Below are 19,866 nucleotides of genomic sequence, written 5' to 3'. Positions count from 1 at the left end.
TGTTTTCCAACTTGTTCAGCAGAATGCATTAAATCCTGTAACTCTATTTTCTACACAGTCAGGAATCAACATCATTTTCTGTTTAAGCAGTCCAATAACATGTTGCTGATATTTTAACATATGACACTGGCAGTTTAAAGCCCTAATGGCCAACGGTGCAGAAGTGTAAATCTTCTTACCCAGTCTATCAAGTGCCCTGGAGTCTCTATCAGAAGGGGTAGGATTTTTAGCAGAAGAAGCCTTAATGCCATTGGGCCCCTGTGAAATAGTCTCTGGATCTGCAACAGGATTTTTAAAAAGGAACTTGTGGGACTCAGGGACACTGTAGTATCTTGTCAGGTTTTCTGGAAGCAGGAGGCAGGGAATCAGGGGCCAAACTAGATTATGAAAAAGCATCAACAACAATGTCTAGTACAGGAGAAATAGCTAAAGGCCTATGCTGAGGTAGGAGAAGGAAATTCCTAAGCCTCTTTTTTGAATCAGAAAAATCCTGGCTTTCCCAGTAAAAATGCTCCCTTAGGGTATGTAAGATTTCCACAAAAGAAAAATCCTCGGGCAGGGAAGCAGAGGGAATGGAGTCCTCTGCATCAGAATCTTCATAAGCAGATAAGGGCAAATCCAGATCATCAGACGAATCAGAAAAAACAGAATCCTGATCAGAAGATTCATAATCAACTTCAGTCCTAGGCCTCTTAGAGGGGGGGGGGGGTTGGCTACCCATGATTAGAGTTATTAGATCTTCAGCCATTCTTATCATTTGTTTTTTAGGCATAGAAGCCTGAGCATGTGGCCTGGGCGTCGGCTTTTTAGGCATGGATCGAGATTTAGGCCTAAGTAAAGAAGGAGGCGTCGGTTTAATATGCAAGTCCGTAGGCCTGAATACACCATCAGAAGCCGGTGCCTGCGCAGCGGCTCCGGACACATCCAAGGTAGCAATATCCGCGGGTTCCATAGTTGAAGCATCTCGCGGCATATCAGACTCAGAATGGGTCTCAGTGGAGGTCTGCGAATCAGAGGTAGCGGGTATCAGGGGCTGCGAAAGCGCCTCACTGAGTAACGGCGAACTGGCGACTGGCTCAGGAAAAGCGTCATCGGCAGTTTTGGACTTCGGTGGACTGTCTCTGTCTTTATCTTTGCGTTTTTCAGAATCCCAGTAGTCGGACGGCTAATCAACGCCATTTCTGGATAATTAGACTGAGAACCTAAATATTTAGAGGTGAAAATATACCGACGACAGATAGTGCGCTGACTAAATAAAGCAAAAAACCAACAGCAAGGTACGTCATGGTCAGGGCCTAGGGAAGGAATACAGTGCGAATGAAAATCTTTATGAGGTATTTGCTTTCCACAAGTAATGCAATTATTAACTTTTACTGACATCGGAAAGGGCAAGAAAAAGTTTCCCCAACGGGGTACTTAGCTTTAGTTGAAGACTTTGGTTCTGAAACTCGAAAATGAAAATTTCAGGAGTCGGCCGACCGACACTTGTGAACTGCTTCAACTTCGGGCACCACACAGCAAGAAAGTCTGATGTAATGGCGTCGGCTACATGTTTTATACCCCTGACGACCTGACGTCATGGAAGAAGGGACAGCAACCGATGCAGGACCCAAGACTTTGTTAATCAGGCCGACTGAGGGCTACCTGCAAGCAGATAACCCAAATGTAATGACTGCAACAGTGCAACACAAAGAACATCTGTAGTTGTCTTCACCAGAAACTCTGGTGCCGATATCGCTAAAGGAGACAAGGCTGTAGTCAGGATCATTTGGGGTGGTGCCAAGCCTGGAGCCGACAGGGTCACAGGTGGCAGCGCTGTAGTAGTAATGAATTTCACCTTCTTGTGAGTCGACTCCCTACAATCTCCAGAGGGAGAACGGAGTGACTTTAATGAAAAAGAGGAAGAACGCCTCTTGCGGGGTTTAACAGAAGGGGGTGAGCCTTCTGACCCAGAGATAGCCTCAGAGAAAGGAGACCTTTCAAAATTAACTTGGTCTTCCTCTCATTGAGAGTCCTGGTAGACACGTTTTTACAGATCCCACACGGAGGATCTACAGTCAAGTGGGAGACATTAAGACAGTAGGCACAAGTCATGCCCATCGGAATCAGTAACTTACGGCCGCAATCCTTGCACTGCTTGAAACCAACGTAACTTTTCTTATCCGACATAGCTGCTGTGGAGAAGAAGCACAGTAGCAAAAGGAAGAATAATGGCTACCCAAGAAAAGGGCAAAAAGAGAAAAAGAAAGATTACCAACGATGGTAATGGAGAATTACCACAACGTAAGAAAAGAGGCTAATAAAGGGAAAGGACTAAAGGGAGATAGTCTAAAGTGTGCAATAGGGTAGGAAAATATTAGAATAAAAGTAACACGACTCCACAGCCACCAGGAACAAAAAACAAAAGCTGATGCGAAATGCGAAAATCTTTTATTCAAGTAGGTCCAAGAAGAAATAAACACAAGCGCCTTCACTCAGGATAATCCTGAGCTTTTTCAAGTGAGTACAAAAGCATTTGCTGAAGCCAAACCCTTTTATATAACCATAGGTAACACTAATTGAAAACAGGTGTTGTCAATCAGTTGTTAGATTCCTTAAAGGGGCTTTGCGTTAAATGAAACATGAGGAAGAATAATGGCTACCCAAGAAAAGGGCAAAAAGAGAAAAAGAAAGATTACCAACGATGGTAATGGAGAATTACCATAACGTAAGAAAAGAGGCTAATAAAGGGAAAGGACTAAAGGGAGATAGTCTAAAGTGTGCGATAGGGTAGGAAAATATTAGAATAAACTTTTGAGAAACTTTTAGAGTAATAATATATAAATTGTCAAAAAATTAGACACTTAGCTGAGAGAGTGGCTTGACATGGCTGTTCAACAACGTGGCAAACGAGATCTGAGGTAACAGGAAGTAGAGCATTCTGGGTAGGACCTTGGCTAGAGAGTTTTTGGCTGACGCGAGCTTGATATTGGCCGGCTCGGTTCCGATGACGGAACCGATAACCCATCAGTAAGGAATGAACGAAGATTAACATCAGATAAGAAATATTTTCCTTATTTAACTTGGACTACAGTTGTTGTGGCCATGAAAACTATTACAAGAAACTTGAAATCTACTTCAGAATCGAAATTTGAACACTTTCTTACTCTTCTTAAGGAAGTTGCAATTAAAGAAATGAAAGTAAAATAGGGAAGAATTTAGCCAAACAAACTTGAGGAAAAATCCTTGGTTGAAGGTTTTGGCCCTTACTGAATTGACATCTGCATCTACTTAATTATTTGGACTGTTATTAAGATTGTCTTGCTTCATCTACTACCTTGTTGGTCTCAGGCATATTGTATATATTGTAAATATTTAGAATTTTACTTGTTCTTTAAAATCATGATTCATAATGTTTCTGCTTGTATTATGTTTTAAAGTTTGTTTTTTGTGATCTTTTCTTTTTCAAAAAATTCTAATAAAAATATTTCAGCAAAAAAAGGAAAAAGAAAAAGAGAAAAGAAAAGTGAGCACGTTTGAACTTCAGCTCAGGTTCACCTTCCTAAGATTCGGTGTCAAAACAGGAAGTCACAACTGTCCACATCAGATTTCTCATCATTCTCTAAAACAGCAAGGTCTCTAGCTAAACTAGGACTAGAGCTATACATGAGAAAACAACCACCAGAATTAGCTGTCTGCAGAACACTCAGCCGAACAAACCACATGTCTTATAAACAAGCTACAATCTGATCATCAGCTGTATAATTAAGTTTCTGTTTCTTGTGAATGTTACTACTAGACAAAAGTATCTAAACCCTGTTCCATAGTGGCTGGCAAAGCTACCAGAGGGACGGGTTGCAAAATGTAAGTGGTCTGTGAGCCTTTTTAGGTGCAACTGGATTTTACCGGGGGGAGGTAACACAGTTAAGATCTATCAAGTCAGGGGAGAGAACACTAGCCAGAATAATAAACTGACAGTAATGGATAATGTAACACAGTAAGTTCTTAAAGTTTTCAGTAATAAGTATGTCCACACAATTAAACTCTGCCAAACTGTAGTATTATCACAAAAATGGACTGAAATGTGTTCAGAATTTTTTTTAAACGGCACAAGTTAAAGAATTTCCAGTATACCAAGTCCAAATACCAAAGCAACCAATGTGCCAAACCAGTATTAAAAATTAGCTCCACATAATTTAACCACATTAAACTGCCATAAAATGTTTAATAGCAATTTAATCTATACTTTTTGTCAGAGAATAAAATCACCACAGTACATTCAAATAACTGAATTTAAGGTAAAACTGAGACTTGATGTTAAAAAATACACAGAGAAGAGCCATACATATAGTAAATGATGTATAAATGCAGAGAAATCCAAACTGCAATATTTTCCTGTCATAAGATGAAAATAAATCAGAGTAACAGTAATGACGAGCGTTGTTAATTTGCAGTTCTGACTTCATATTTCTGAGAGGCATACTGAGCATTTCCTCAGAAAAAGTAAAAACAAGCATTTGTCAAAGACTGAAGCTAAATAACTTCTGCTACAAGCAGAAATTCTCACAAGAATTGGTGTAAACACTGACAGAAAAAAATAATAAAATACATATTTTAAATAAACATAAACAGAAAGAAAACAGATCTAATAATAAAGTGACAGGAAGGGGATCCCTAAACGGGGCTTATCTGAGCAGTTAGGCAGAAAAATCAGTAAATGGATCATGTGAAAAGTCAGAGGACTTTTTTCTTTGGATGGCAGAAAAGACTGAATACTCACTTCCTGTGACAGCTAAATGCTTCCCTGTCAGGATATCCTCAGCCAATCATCTGTCAGAGGAAGACAGTGGAAGGGAAGTCAGCTTTTGAAAGCTGGTCAGTACTGGGTTACCTTGGCAGATAACCCAAAAATATCAATGAGACACAGGGAATGATGAACATTTTACCTTTCCATGCAGATGCATGGGATATGCTCACAAAAACATTATGATAAAAAACTGGCACGCAAACACTCCAAACTTATAGCTCTGATGGCATAAGGGATAATGCCCTTATTTCCTACACAACTCATGTTCAGTTAGTAATGCAAGCATGTGCTGGACATGACATGGGCAGGGTGGGTGTGCCTATCTTGGGGAGAAGACAGAATATGGTCATTCTGTGACACTTCCCCCTCAGCAAACAGGTGGCAATACTTCGGGTAATTTCTGGGGAATGTGTTTGGCTCACCAAGCCATGTATGATGTAGCCTTCATTAACTGGTACACAGTGGTGCAAGGGCCTACATGGTGAAGGAAGTCACATATCCCCTGCCCAAGGAGAGGGATTAGGCCCTTAATAAAGAAATGCCCCTCAAGGCTGTATGTAAGACAGCTAGGCCACATAGTGCTGTCATTTAATGATGGAGACCAAATAATCAGTGATTGAGACTCAATGCAGGTATGGGACCTATAAATTATATACAAAAAGTGATGCAAACCAGCAATTATGATGATCAAGCTCTTCTGGCAAAAATACCCTCATAATATACCTAGTTTTCTAAAAATGTCAAGTGTTATCCGTATGTGAGTTACAACCTGCTTTCCTTTTTTGTAGTGGAATGCTAACTTGGGGACTTATGGTCTACGAAAAACAGCATGCAACACTAGAAATATACTGAAATTTTAGGAGAAAAAAAAAATTCGGATCTTTCGCTATATACTACAGAAGAAAATTATACTACAACTGACACAGATTCATAGATTGTTACTAGGCTAGTTTTCCCGGGGGGGGGGGGGTCCTCAAAGTTTTCCCAAAAGAATAATGATATCCTGTATCCAAATAGGACATTGACGGCCAGGCAATTATAAGCTACATCTGTCCATAAGGGACATGGGTGCCAGGCCTGGTGTAAATTTCCTATTCCCCATCCACTTTTAGGTTGTGCTTAAACTGAGTAATAGATGAACTGGGCTTCATATTGATGGGAAGCCTGTTCCATAATAGGGGCAGTCTTTGGGGCACCTCTCTCTTTCCAGCATGTCCTGTTTATGTCAGACAAAATTTAAGTCCCTAGACCTTAAAAGTTGTAATTGTATCAAGATTATTTCACTCCAGATGTTACTTGAAACCACAGTCCCTAGCTTAGGAGGCCAATGCCTTGTCCATTAAGCTACTGTGGCTTAATGTTCAGAGTCATAGATTTTCTAAAGCCACAGACTCTCATGACAATTCCTGCCTTACCAGTGACCTCCATCAGGCAACATCTCCTTTCTTGGGGGGGGGGGGGGGTTGCATGCCGGTCAATCCCAATGTACATTTGTGGATACCCATTCAGTCATCTATTTTAAATTTAAAGAAAGACAGCATGTCTCATTGTTTAACATACACGGGAAGTTTATTTCAGAGGTTCTGATGGTGCTGGGTTATAAACCTATCCCTCTAGCGTATTTTACTTATCTGATGGTGAAGATTTAGGTACCTTGTTGTCCTTCCAAGATGTTTTGCTTATTGGCTGGTGGAAACGTACACCTATGCTTTTGATATCGGTGGATATAAGGGATTTGCAGAGAAAACAGGGGGACCATTACAACTGGGTCTCTAATAGCATGGTAAGCGAGACAGATCTGCATTCAAACGTCTATAGCACACACAAACAAGAGAGAGCTTTCAGCCTTTCTTGGTATCTCATGGACTTTAGCCATGTGACTGTTTTGGTTAGTAACTTTTGGGGACAAACTGTTTGAAATGTTTACTGAGATACATCCCAAAGTGGGTGTCGTACTTGAAAATTGGCCTGATCAGTGCTGGGTATAACGGAGCAATTATCTTTTTAGATTTTGATGATATTCCTTTGGAATTAGTCAAGCTAAATAAAATTATTTCCTGATAACCATTGTCACATGATGGTCAAAAGACAGGAGCTATCAACACAAGTATCCAGGTTCCTATCGACATTTTCATTATGTAGTATTGTGTTGTCTACATAGTATTGAGTGGAAGGTTGCCTATCAAAAGTAATACTACTACACTTTATAGCATTTAGTCTGAGATCATTGTTAGTGCAGCAAGAATTTACTACAGAAAGATCATTCTGGAAGGTTTGGGTGTTGGTGGGTAACAACTCTGTTTGCAGGCATCTGCAAATTTTGTTAGCCAAAGGTCTTGACTCACTGCTGGGAGATCTGAGAAATAAATAAAAACAGGAAGTCTCAATACTGAACTCTTATGGTCACTGCTGGCCACTTTCATACTTTCTGATTAGGCACCTGCATCTCTCAATGTGGGGATTGTGTCTTTCAGACAGTTTTCTATCTATACAGTTGACATAACTTTAACATGATACAAAATCATATAAACCATCACATGTATACTGGTGAGTATTCTAGCAGGAAAATCATGTTTTGTCACTGGTTTAGGATATGGTCTGTAAAAATCTAATGTTTCACTGATGCATGTCTAGACTTGGGGTCTATCTTTTCAGATACAGTAAACTCTCAGCTAACCAGCACCCATGGGGATTGATAGATGCTCGATAAGTGCAGTTTCTGGTTGCTTGAGAGTTACTATTAAAAGCAGACCTGACAAATACTGTACCCTACTGTATACCATACCAAAGACTGTACTGATATGATTTTAATAGTAAAATACAGTAATTAAAAGCCTGGCTGGAATATTATTTTAAACTTGTATTTCTGTTGCAAAGCGTCGCACGTGGAATGGTTTTCAGTGGCATGCTGAGTGAATTGGAATTAAATGAACTGAAGAGCGAGAGAGAGAGTGAATGCATGTATGAAAGCAGAAGCGACTGTGTGAGAGACTGGAGAGATGTATGAAAGCTGAAGAGCATGTGTGTGAGAGATCGGAGACAGAAAGAGTGAGTGAATACATGTATGAAAACTAAAGAGACTGTGTGTGTGGGATCAGAGAGAAAGTGTGCACTTTGATGCAAACTGAGTATGGAGCAAGTGTTGACATTTTAGTGATTTGACTTGTTCTTAGGTTGGAGAGAGAAGGAATTTGTACCATCCTTTTTAAAACTCAAACTCCAAAAATGTAAGGTAAGTTTTTGCGGGGGGGAAACAAAGTGCATGCAACACATGAAAACTGAATTGTTCATACTGTACTGTATTTCTTCGATTTTTTTTCTAGTTGCTTGAGTTCTGGTTAACTGAGAGTTTACTGTATCCATCATCACACTTCCTAACATTACTTCACACATGTATCTCTTGCAATTCTGATCTAAAAACAAAAATATCTTGTGCCCTGACAACACATTTTATAGCAAAAACATTAAATGACAAAGTATAAAAGCATAGCAAATAAGATATGTGCAAAATGCACAGTGATAAGCATCAATAAATGAAGGGCTTAAGTAGATTGAAACCTGTGACAGGCAGTAATCAAATATAACTTACCTGGATGTTTGGCACTGTGCAACTTTGTACTGGTGGTACAATTCTGCTCACCGTGAAGCTAAATGTGGAAAAATAAATCACATATTTCAAAAGGAATTCACAGTTAATTTACATTTCTCTAAACGTTTAATTGACTACAAGTTGCTATGAAATGCAGGCTCAAATTCTTGCTGTTATACTACATTATCACTTCACAACTAAGGATGAACACAATTTGACTATCTTCACTGGAACAAAAAGATGCTATCAATAATCTTGTGGTACTTTAACAGAATTATAGTATACCCACATTTTAAAAGGGCAACACTTTCTAAGAAGTTCTGCAGTTTTAGAGTAATTGACAGAAAAAGTAATATACAACTATACCCCACAGGTTTATTACTATAACTACCATTTGGATTCTGTGCATTGATGCTTTCCCCTGGTTATTTCTATGAGAAGGAAAAAACAGTGCTGATTGGGATAAAATGGTGCTAGCAGCAACATTTTCAAAACGTCCTGTCCTGCTTCAACCTTTGGATCACCTTGGGATGTGAGGGGATCACAAAGGAAGCACATACAGCCCTATCATCTGAAGGGGATGACACTTGTTCCCAAGTCTTCTCTGTGAGGTGCTCTTGAATGGAAGTTTTTCAGTGGTCTGTCATCTCAAGATGAAAACAGGTACATTGGAGGGACAGTCAACCTGAGCATTAGTTGAAGGAAGACCTCCATCTGTAACAACCATTTGTGAAGGTTTGCCTTTGACCTGTTCAGCTTGCACGCACACGGCTCAGAATTAAATTTTATGCTGCAAGGCCAGATCAGAAGCAGTTACTGCTAGCCTGCAAAGAGTGTAGAACTTGGCCCAACCCTGCTTGATAATGTACTACACTATAGTCGAGTCATCCATTACTACCTGCAAGACACCCTCTATATACAGCAAACTTAATACCTTAAGAGCCTAAATCAATGACATCTCTTACACATACACTGCTTTTCCTGGGCAGCATTCTACATTTACGGACATTGAGGTTTACTGTGAAAGGCCTCCCCAGGCCAGGTCTGATGCAGCCATTATAAAAGGTTGGGTAGTCTGAAAGAGAAAGGAACCCTTCATATTCACTCTGCTTGGAAATGCAAGACAAAATGAGAATCAGCTCTTCCAGGGACTGGACTATTCTTACATGTAGCCTGGCAGAGATAATCAGCATAGTTCAGTCATTTAGCCCAGAGCACTGAGACACTCCCTGGCTTTGGAATGTTCCTGCTTCTCTGACTATGGGAAATATTTATGTAAGTGCTCCATTTTGTCCAGTGAAAGGAAAGTCCTCTGAAGACTAATATTACAAGTCAGCCCAGAAATATTGCATTTCTGTAGGAGGATGTTACTTTTTAGGAGAATGAGGGTGAATCTCGATCTCTGGAGAAGTATCATGGATTAGAAAGCCCTCCAAGTAAAGTGCCCTTGGTTCTGCAGAAAGCAACTCCTGGAGCTGCATACTTTGCAACAATGGCTAAACCCAAGGGCAAAGAGGTAAACTGAGAAAGCACCTGTGGTCCCTGTGTTTTACTGTATGAAGGTAGGCATCCTTTACAGCCATGGTGGTCCTCAGGGTCTGGCCAAAGAGGAGGGACAATATGGCCTGAAGGGTCATCATCTTGAAATTTGGTACTCAGACAGCTGTTTTGTCTTCACAGGTCTAGAATGGGTCTCCACATTTCTTCTACTCTGGAAAACATAGTCTAGAGTAGAATAGTACAGTTGTGTACTACACTTACCATAAATGTAGATGTTCGAGTGTATTCACTGTTGCAGTCATCACACTTGGGTTATCTGCCTGCAGGTAGCCCACAGTCGGTCCGAATACCAGAGACTTAGTATTTCTGTGTTGGTTCCTGTCGCTCCAGGACTGATGTCAGGTCGTCAGGGGTATAAAAACAGGTAGCCGACGCCATTACATCAGTTTTTCTTGTCCCAAATGTCAGGAGCCCCCCAAATAGGGACCTAAGTTATGGTGGGGAAAACACCACCAGTAAAAAGTAAATACCAATACCCTTGAAAGGGGTGAGTAATAGGCATGGAGAGGAGAAAAAAAGAGAGAAACAAGGGGCTGGAGGGAGGGAAACCAGGACTGCAACAGTGAATATACTCGAACATCTACATTTACGGTAAGTGTACACAACTGTACTATGTATTTCGTGTTTCACTGTTGCAGTCATCACATTTGGGTAGATTCCCAAAGATGGAGAAGGGTGGAGCCAGTCAAGAAGAGTTGGGGCTGGCTAGTATGCCTTTCAGGACTGCTGTAGCAAAACCCACCCTGGATCAGGAAAAGATAGGCAGGTGGTAATGCTTGGTGAAGGTGTGTACAGAACTCCAGGTAGCAGCTTCCAGGATGTCCCTGGTAGGGACTCCCCTGAGGAATGCTGTAGAGGTAGAAGCTGCCCCAGTGCAATGTGTTCTGATCCCCTGTGGGGTTGGTTTCCCATGGTGCTTGTAGCAGAAATGGATGCAGTGTGCTATCCATTTGGAAATTGTTTATTTAGAAATGGCCTTGCCCACTGCCCCTGGTGCAAAGCTGACTAGTTGATTGGTCAGATTTCCTGAAGGGCTTAGTCCTATCAAGGCAGAATTTAAGCTGTCTGTGCAAGTCCAAGGAGTGCAGGATCATTTCCCCTTTATTTTGAGGATTACGGAAGAAGGTTGGCAAATCGATAGATTGGTTGAGAGCCATAATGGATACCACTTTAGGCATAAAGGAAGGGTTAGTCCTGAGGGAAACCCTGTCAGCATGGAAAATAATGAATGGTTCCATAGCCATGAGTGCTTGTAACTCAGAAATTCTTCTAGCTGAAGTGATGGTCAGAAGCAAGGCTGTTTTCCAAGAGAGGAATTTTAACTCTGCTGACACTGCAGGCTCAAAGGGGGAAGCGTGAGCTTTTCCAGTACAAAGTTAAGGTCCCAAGCAAGGGTGTGAGCCCTCGTTGGTGGCCTTAAGTTGTTTGCCCCTCTCAGGAACTGTTTGACAAGAGGGTGAGAGAAGAGAAGTGGCTCAGTGTTGTAATGAGCTGAAATCGCAGAGGCATGGATCTTAATGGAGGAGAAGGATAGGCCTCTGTGGAGTAGATCTGCTGAGTAATCCAGGATTAGAGGCAGGGAGGGCAGGTTTGTGCCCTCTCCTTTAGACTGAATCCAGGAGCAGTACCTTTTCCACTTATCGGCATAGGATTTCCTTGTACTGGGTCTTCTGGCCTCAAGAATGACGTCCAGCACCTGCTTGCTTAGGCTGGTTACTGGGGGAGAATTCCTGGAATAAGCCAGGCTGCAAGATTTAGGGTTTGCAGTTGCGGATGCAAGATCTGCCCCCCCCCCTGCTGAGAGAGCAGGGTTGGGTTCTGGTGTAGGTGCCAGGCTGCGCAGGAGCAGGTACCAGTGCTGGTGTGGCAGTCCGGGGCAATCAGAATTGTCCTTGGTCTGTCCTGTCTTATCTTGAGCAATACTCTTGAGAGAAGGGGCAGAGGGGTAAAGGCATAGATTGAAGGATTTACCCACTGGAAAGATAGGGCATCCACTTTCCAGGCCCTGCTGTAAGGAGTTCTGGTGCAGAATTTACTGAGCTGGTTAGTGACTGCAGGGGGAGGCAAATAGATCCATCTCTGGGGTCTCCCCATTTCCGAATCAAAAGGTTGAAAGTGCTGGGCTCTAATTGCCACTCGTGTGGGTCTAGGAGATTTCTGCTTAGGTCGTCTGCCAGTGAGTTTTGTTTGCTTGGCAGGAATTGAGCTTGCAGATGGACCTGCATGTCTCAAATATACGGGGAGGTGACTTAGAAAATACTACAGAAAGCATAAAACAAAAATGGGTTCTTAAGTTGAATGCTGAGAAATATCCTGGCTTGAATGGAAATAGTTCTTTAAAACCTTTTCTAAAAGCCAGACCACTGAAGCACTAGAAAGTACAGTTGTGTACCTACCATAAATGTTGATGTTCGAGTGTATTCACTGTTGCAGTCATTACAACTGGGTTATCCTGCTGGCAGGCTACCTGCAGTCGGCCCGAGTTCCAAAGTCTAGGTCCGGCGTCGGTTGCTGTTGCCTCCTCCCTGACGTCAGTGCGCCAGGGGTATAAAAAGATGCAGCCCACGCCATTTTCTTCAGTTTTTCTTGCCCCAGATGTCAGGTGCCCCTAAAATGGTAGGCTAAATTATGCCAATAAGCATGCATACACAAAAAACAACTTTTCCTTCATCTACAAGCAAATACACCACATAGGTTGTATAGAACAGAGAGGTACAGATAAGTCCCAGCAAGGAAAAGGGGTATGGTGGGAGAGTAACCTGGACTGCAACAGTGAATACACTCGAACATCTACATTTATGGTAGGTACACAACTGTACTATGTTCATCGTGTTTCACTGTTGCAGTCATTACAATTGGGTTGAATCCCAAAGCTAAGGTTGGGAGGCCGGTGCTAAATAGGATTAGGAGAGGCTATCAGGCCCTGCAGAACTGCAGTGGCAAAGCCTGCCCTGGATTTAGAGTAGAGAGGTAAGTGATAGTGCTTTGTAAAAGTATGCACTGAACTCCAAGTTGCAGCCCCTAAGATGTCTTTGGTTGGTACTCCTCTGAGGAAGGCTGCTGAAGTGGCTGCTGCTCTGGTTGAATGTGGCCTAATGCCCTTAGACACTGATTTGACATACTGTGAATAGCAGAAACGAATGCAGTGGCCTTTCCACTTTGAAATAGTCTGTTTCGAGATAGGCTTTCCTTGTGATCCTGCAGCATATGCCGCTAGAAGTTGTTCAGTCTTTCTGAAAGCTTTGGTTCTGTCCAAGTAGAATCGTAGCTGCCTGTGAATGTCTAAAGAATGCAGAAGTCTCTCACCCTTATTCTGTGGGTTTGGGTAAAAGGTAGGCAAATGAATTGTTTGGTTAAGGGCCACACTGGACACTACCTTAGGCATAAATGTAGGGTTTCTCCTTAGAGAAACCCTGTCAGGATGTAAAATGATAAAAGGTTCCACTGCCATGAGTGCCTGTAGCTCTGCGACTCGTCTAGCGGAGGTTACTGCTAGGAGCAGAGCTGTTTTCTAGGATAAGAATTTTATATCAGCTGCAGAGGCTGGCTCAAACGGAGGCAGTGTGAGTTTTTCCAAGACATAGTTGAGGTCCCATGCAGGTATTGGTGCTCTCCTTGGAGGGCTTATGTTTTTTGCCCCTCTGAGGTACTGCCTTAGTAATGGATGAGAAAAATAGGTGGTTCTGTATTGTAATGAGCTGAAATGGCGGAGGCATAAATTTTAATTGATGAAAAGGAAAGGCCTTTATCCAGCATCTCAGTTAAGTATTGCAAAATCTGAGGAATATTTGGAACAGTTGTGTCAATACCTTGTGCCTGGTTCCAAGCGTAGAATCTCTACCATTTTTCTGCATAAGATTTTCTGGTGCTAGGCCTCCTGGCCTCAAAAATAACATCCATCACTGCTTTAGAGAGAGGTGTGTCTTGAATGGCTACATTATCTGCCAGGCTGCCAGGTTTAAGGTCCTGAATTGGCTGTGCAGTATCAGACTGTCTTGTTGGGTCAATAAGTGAGGAATTTGAAGTAATGTCCAAGCTGGGCATTGAAACAAGCTCTTTAGGATTGGGTACCAGTGCTGGCGGGGCCAGTCTGGGGCAATCAGTATCATTTTTGGCTTCTCTTGTCTGACCTTGAGGAGTACCTTGGGGAGGAGAGGCAGAGGAGGAAAGGCATATACTGTTAGGTTTTTCCAGCTGAAAGATAGAGCATCCACTTTCCATGCTTGCTTGTGATAAGTCCTTGTGCAGAATCTCTGTAGTTGGCAGTTGTGAGGGGAGGCAAATAGGTCTAGGTTTGGGCATCCCCAGTTCCTTGTTGTCATGCTGAAGATTGTGGATCCAATTTCCACTCGTGGGGATCCATTAGGTTTCTGCTTAGTTCGTCTGCCAGAGTATTTATCCTTCCTGGCAGGAATTGTGCTTGCAGATGTACTTGGTAAGTCAGTGCTATGTCCCACAAGTTCATGGCTAGTCTGCAGAGGGGGTAGGAATGTGTGCCCCCCTGCTTGTTTATGTACCACATGACTGTAGTATTGTCCGTCTTTACCAGTAGTTGTCTTGGATGAAGTAGATCCTTGAAGGCTGTCAGGGCATTCTGAACAGCTAGCATCTCTTTTTGATTGATATGTAGATGCATTTGACTTGCGGACTATGTGCCCTGAATACATCTTCCTGCCATATGAGCCCCCCAGGCATAATTTGATGCATCTGTTTGTCAATGTCTGCCTGGCTGTGGGTAAGGTGAATGGCTGTCCTGTGTTGAGGTGACAGGCTTTTTCCCACCATCGAAACTCCTGTTGCAGGCAGGGAATGAGGGTAATTATTGCTTCCAGGCTGTGGCAATGTTGAGTCCAAACACTTTTTAGATACCATTGAAGTTCCCTCATGTGCAGTCTTGCATATGGAATTAGCAGTATGCAGGATGACATGAAGCCCAAAGCCTGCAGAATTTTTCTTGCAGGTGACTGAGTCTTTGTTGCCAACATTTTGAAATAAGTAGTCAGTTGTCTGTGCTTGTCTGCTGTGAGATAAGCCATCTGGGAAGTTGTATTTAAGCTTGCACCCAGGAATATTATCTCTTCAGAGGGCACGAGTTTTGATTTCTTTTCGTTTACTGTGTACCCTAGACCAGTTAGTAACCTTTTTACAAACGCCAGATGCTGTAGTAGAATGTCCTTGTTCTCTGCTTGAATAAGGAAGTCATCCAAGTAAGGATATATTTGCATTCCTCTTTGTCTGCAAAATGCAATTACTGGAGCCAGGCATTCTGTGAAGAACCTGGGCGCAGTAGATAAGCCAACGGGCAGTGCAGAGAATTGGTAGTGCATTGAGCTAGCTATAAATCTTGAGGTATCTTCTGCATGATTGTCTGACTGGGACATGCAGGTATGCCTCTTTTAGGTCTAAAGTCACAAGCCAAGGCTTCTTGCCCAGCATGGGTAGAAGCTGCTGCAGAGTTAACATTTTGAATTTTGGAATATCCAGGAATGTGTTTAGGATAGAGAGGTCCAGTATTGGTCTCCAGGCCTTGTCCTTTCTGGGTACCAAGAATAGCTTTGAGTAAAATCCTTGTCCCTGCTCTTGTGGTACTTGCTGAATGGCTCTCATGTCCATGAGGGATGAAACTTGTTTTTGTGCCTCTGCCCATTGATTGTGTGGCAGGTCTGGCATACCGTTTGGCCTTGGCAGGGTGTGAAAGTGGAACCTGTAACCTTGAGAAATGATATTTAAGACCCATTTGTCCTGGGTGATCATGTGCCAATTTTTTGTAAAAAGTGCTAGTTTCCCCCCCAAAGGAGCTGCCAGAAGATAAGTGCTTGGTGCTGGCAGGGGAAAGTCATTGAGACTGTTTCCTGTATGGCTGTGATTTTTCCTCTCCGCTTTTGGAGGTAGAAACACCCCATTGTTTAGGCCTGTATGAGCCTTGGGGCTGTGATCTGCCTCTGGGGTGTCTGTATCTGCCTCTTTGTGGCCTGTCTGATACTGGAAAGGACCAATTATTTGTAGGCCAGTTCCTGCTAAATCTGGGAGGCTGTACCTTTAAGAAATCCTTCACTGTTTGCGCAGATTTAGCTTTGTCCTCCATTTTCTTCTACACCTCTTCTGCTTTAACACCAAACAAGGTATCATGTTGTAAAGCAGCATCTAATAGTTTTGCTTTAACATGATCTGGCAGATTCTGTTCTTTTAACCAAGCATGCCTCCTAATGACAGAACCTGTAACTGCGGCCCTGCAGGAGGCTTCTAGAGAATCAAAACCACATTGCAAAGTATGCTTTCCCACTTGTTCAGCTGCATGCAATAAATCCTGCATTTCTTTGTTCTCTGCACATTCTGAATTTGTCAACATTTTCTGTTTAAGCAGTGACATAAGATATTGCTGATATTTAAGCATATGAAACTGACAATTTAAAGCCCTTACAACCACGGTAGCAGAAGTATAAATCTTTTTCCCCCATCTGTCCAGGGCCCTTGAATCCCTATCAGAGGGAATAGGGTTTTTTGCAGTGGAATCCTTGACCCCCTTGGGACCCTGAGAAATAGTTTCTGGGTCAGCAGCAGGGTTTTTGTAAATAAATCTATGAGAATCCGGAACCCTGTAGTATCTGACTGGCTTTACAGGAGCTGGTGGTAAAGAGTCAGGAGATAGACCGGACTCTGTAAAAACATCATCTACAATGTCTAAAATGGGAGGAATAGCTAGCGGCCTGTGCTGGGGTAATAAAAGGAAGCCTCTGAGCCTTTTTTTGGATTCGGAGTAATCTTGGCTCTCCCAATGGAAATGCTCCCGCATAGTATGCAGGGTCTCCCCAAAAGAATAATCCTCAGGAGGAGAGGCTGACAGGATAGATTCTTCAGCATCAGAATAGTACAGTTTTGTACCTACCATAAATGTAGATGTCCGAGAGGTATGCATCTGCAGTCCTAACATATGGGTTGTCCTGCCTCAGGCAGCCCTTCGGTCGGCCGGATTCCAAAGTCTGGGTCTGGCCTCGGCTGATGTCGCACTTCACCCGACGTCATAGCTGCTGTCAATTGGGTATAAAGGCATCAGCAGACGCCATTTTCCTCAGTGTTTCTTGCCCCAGATGCCAGGTGCCCTCTAGGAAGGCTAAATTTGGATAAATGCAAATGATTCCAAACAGTAGAGAGCAAACAAAAATAAACATGTATATACATATATACAAACAAATTCACCATAATAGATTCCCCCAGCTAGCTACAAGATGGGCAAATACCCTAGGAGTACCACAGAGGGGAAGGAGGGTGGGTAATCCTGACTTCAGATGCATACCTCTCGGACATCTACATTTATGGTAGGTACAAAACTGTACTATGTCCTTCAAGGATGCATCTGCAGTCCTAACATATGGGTAGAATACCATAGCCAAACTGGGGGAGGAGGCACTAAGAAGATTATGGTGTAGTTAAGATCCCTTGCAAAACAGCAGTGGCAAAACCTGCTCGGGATCTGGAGTATAAAGGCAGATTATAATGCTTGGCAAATGTATGCACGGAGCTCCAAGTAGCAGCTTCTAAAATGTCTTTGGTAGCCACTCCTCGTAAGAAAGCTGTAGTAGTGGCTGTAGCCCTTGTGGAGTGAGGTCTGATGTTTTCTGGAGTTGTCTTTCCATGAAAAGAGTAACAAAATCTAATGCAATTTCCTATCCATTTTGAGATTGTCTGTTTTGAAATTGCTTTTCCTTCCATTCCTGTTGCATATGCTACCAGAAGCTGGTCAGTTTTTCTATTGTTCTTGGTTCTGTCCAGGTAGTAGCGCAATTGCCTGTGCACATCCAAGGTATGCAGTAGTCTTTCCCCCCTGTTCTGTGGGTTGGGGAAGAATGTTGGTAGGTGGATTGCTTGGTTCAATGATACCCTGGAGACCACCTTTGGCATGAAAGTAGGGTTAGTTCTCAAGGACACTCTATCCTGATGGAAGATAAGGAAGGGCTGTACTGCCATTAATGCCTGTAATTCAGAAACCTTCTTGCTGAAGTGATTGCAAGCAGGAAAGCAGTTTTCCAAGATAAGAACTGTAATTCTGCTGTTGCTGCTGGTTCAAAAGGGGAAAGTGTTAACTTTTCTAGCACAAAGTTCAGGTCCCATGTAGGCAAAGGTGGCTTCCTTGGAGGCTTTACATTTTTAATTCCTCTCAGAAACTGCCTGAGTAGAGGATGAGAGAAGACTGGAGGATCCATGTTGTATTCTGCTGAAATTGCTGATGCATGAATCTTAATGGAGGAGTAAGACAGGCCATTGTGGAAAAGTTCTGCTAAATATTCCAGGATGTTAGCTATGTTTGCCAATGATACATTTTCTCCTTTTGCTGCACTCCAAATGAGGTATCTTTTCCATTTTGGGAATAAGTTTTCCTTGTGGAGGGTCTGCGAGCCTCCAGGATAATGTCTTTAACCCTCTGAGATAAATCTGGGTTATTTTGTTTTATGTAAAATTCCAAGCAGCTAGCTGCAGTGTTTTCAAGTTTGGATGCAGGATCTTGAAGTTGTTCTGTGTTAGCAGTAAAGGAACTAGAGGTAGAGGCCATGCGTGTGCCCGAGACATACTCCTCAGAAGCGGGTACCAATGCTGCCTCAGCCAGTCTGGAGCTATCAGGATGATCCTTGGGTGATCTTCTTTGATCTTCAGTAGCACTCTGTGCATCAAAGGAAGAGGTGGGAATGCATATGCTGTTAGGTTTTCCCAACTGAAGGATAGGGAGTCCACCTTCCAAGCAAGTGGGTGGTATGTCCTTGTGCAGAATTTTCTCAATTGGTGGTTGTGTGGGGACGCGAACAGGTCTATTTCTGGTAGCCCCCATTTCTTTGTAATGGATTTGAAGATGTCTGGATGCAGCATCCATTCGTGGGCATCCGTGGTAGTTCTGCTTAAGGTGTCTGCTAGTATATTTTCTTTTCCTGGCACAAACATGGCCTGGAGCTGAATGTTGAGGTTCAGGGCCACATTCCACAGGTCCATTGCCATCCGGCATAGAGGATATGAATGTGTCCCTCCCTGCTTGTTGATATACCACATAACTGTGGTGTTGTCCGTCCTTATCAGCAAATGACCTTGTTGAAGTAACGGTCTGAATGTCTGAATTGCCTGTTTCACTGCCAGCATCTCTTTTTGATTTATGTGTAGGTTCAGCTGGTCTTGTGTCCATAGGCCTTGTATACACTTGTCTACCATGTGTGCCCCCCAACCAAGGTCTGAGGCGTCCGTGGTGATAGTCTGGCTTGGGCGAGGGCTGTGGAAAGGCAGTCCTTTGTTCAACTGACAGGCCTGAGCCCACCACAGGAATTCTTGCTTCAGGCATGGAATTATTGGAATTTGGGTTTCTAGGCTGTGCTTGTGCTGAGACCATAAATTCCTTAGGTACCATTGCAACTTCCTCATATGTAGTCTGGCATGTGGAATCAATATTATGCAGGATGCCATGTAACCCAGGGCTTGCAGGACTTTCCTTGCTGTAAGCTGGTTCTGCGTTGTTAATGCCATGAAATAGAGTGGTAGTTGCTTTTGCTTTTCTGCTGTGAGAAATGCCATTTGATTTGATGTGTCCAGTTCTGCACCCAAGAATGTTATCCTTTGGGATGGTACCAGCCTTGACTTTTTTATGTTGACTGTGTATCCCAGGGCTTGCAATAGGTGAATAACCTTTTCCAAATCTTTTGTTAATTTGATCTTGTTGTCCGCTTGTATCAGGCAGTCGTCCAGGTATGGATAAATTTGAATTCCCTGAAGCCTGCAATGAGCAATTACTGATGCCAGGCATTTCGCGAATACTCTGGGCGCAGTAGATAAGCCAAAGGGCAATGCTGAGAATTGATAATGCTCTGATCCTGCAAGAAATCTGAGGTATCTTCTGCAATCTGGTCATATAGGGACATGCAGGTATGCCTCCTTGAGATCTAGAGTCACCAGCCAA

General features: G+C 42.8%; 1 protein-coding gene across 1 annotated transcript in view; it reads right to left on the bottom strand.

Moving 5' to 3' along the window:
- CHD1 (chromodomain helicase DNA binding protein 1) overlaps window positions 1-19,866 on the bottom strand; it is a gene marked incomplete in the record, with an annotated part of 4,694,407 nt that overhangs the window by 137,463 nt on the left and 4,537,078 nt on the right. The window contains 1 exon segment of the mRNA XM_044063873.1: window positions 8,376-8,433. Within this exon segment, the coding sequence (XP_043919808.1) occupies window positions 8,376-8,433 (58 nt within the window).

The sequence above is a fragment of the Protopterus annectens genome, chromosome 2.part2, assembly GCF_019279795.1.
Source record: "Protopterus annectens isolate FY-2018-M chromosome 2.part2, PAN1.0, whole genome shotgun sequence".
Classification (NCBI taxonomy): Eukaryota; Metazoa; Chordata; order Ceratodontiformes; family Protopteridae; genus Protopterus; species Protopterus annectens.
Note: the sequence above shows the minus strand (reverse complement) of the source record. Positions and strands in the feature narration are given on the sequence as shown.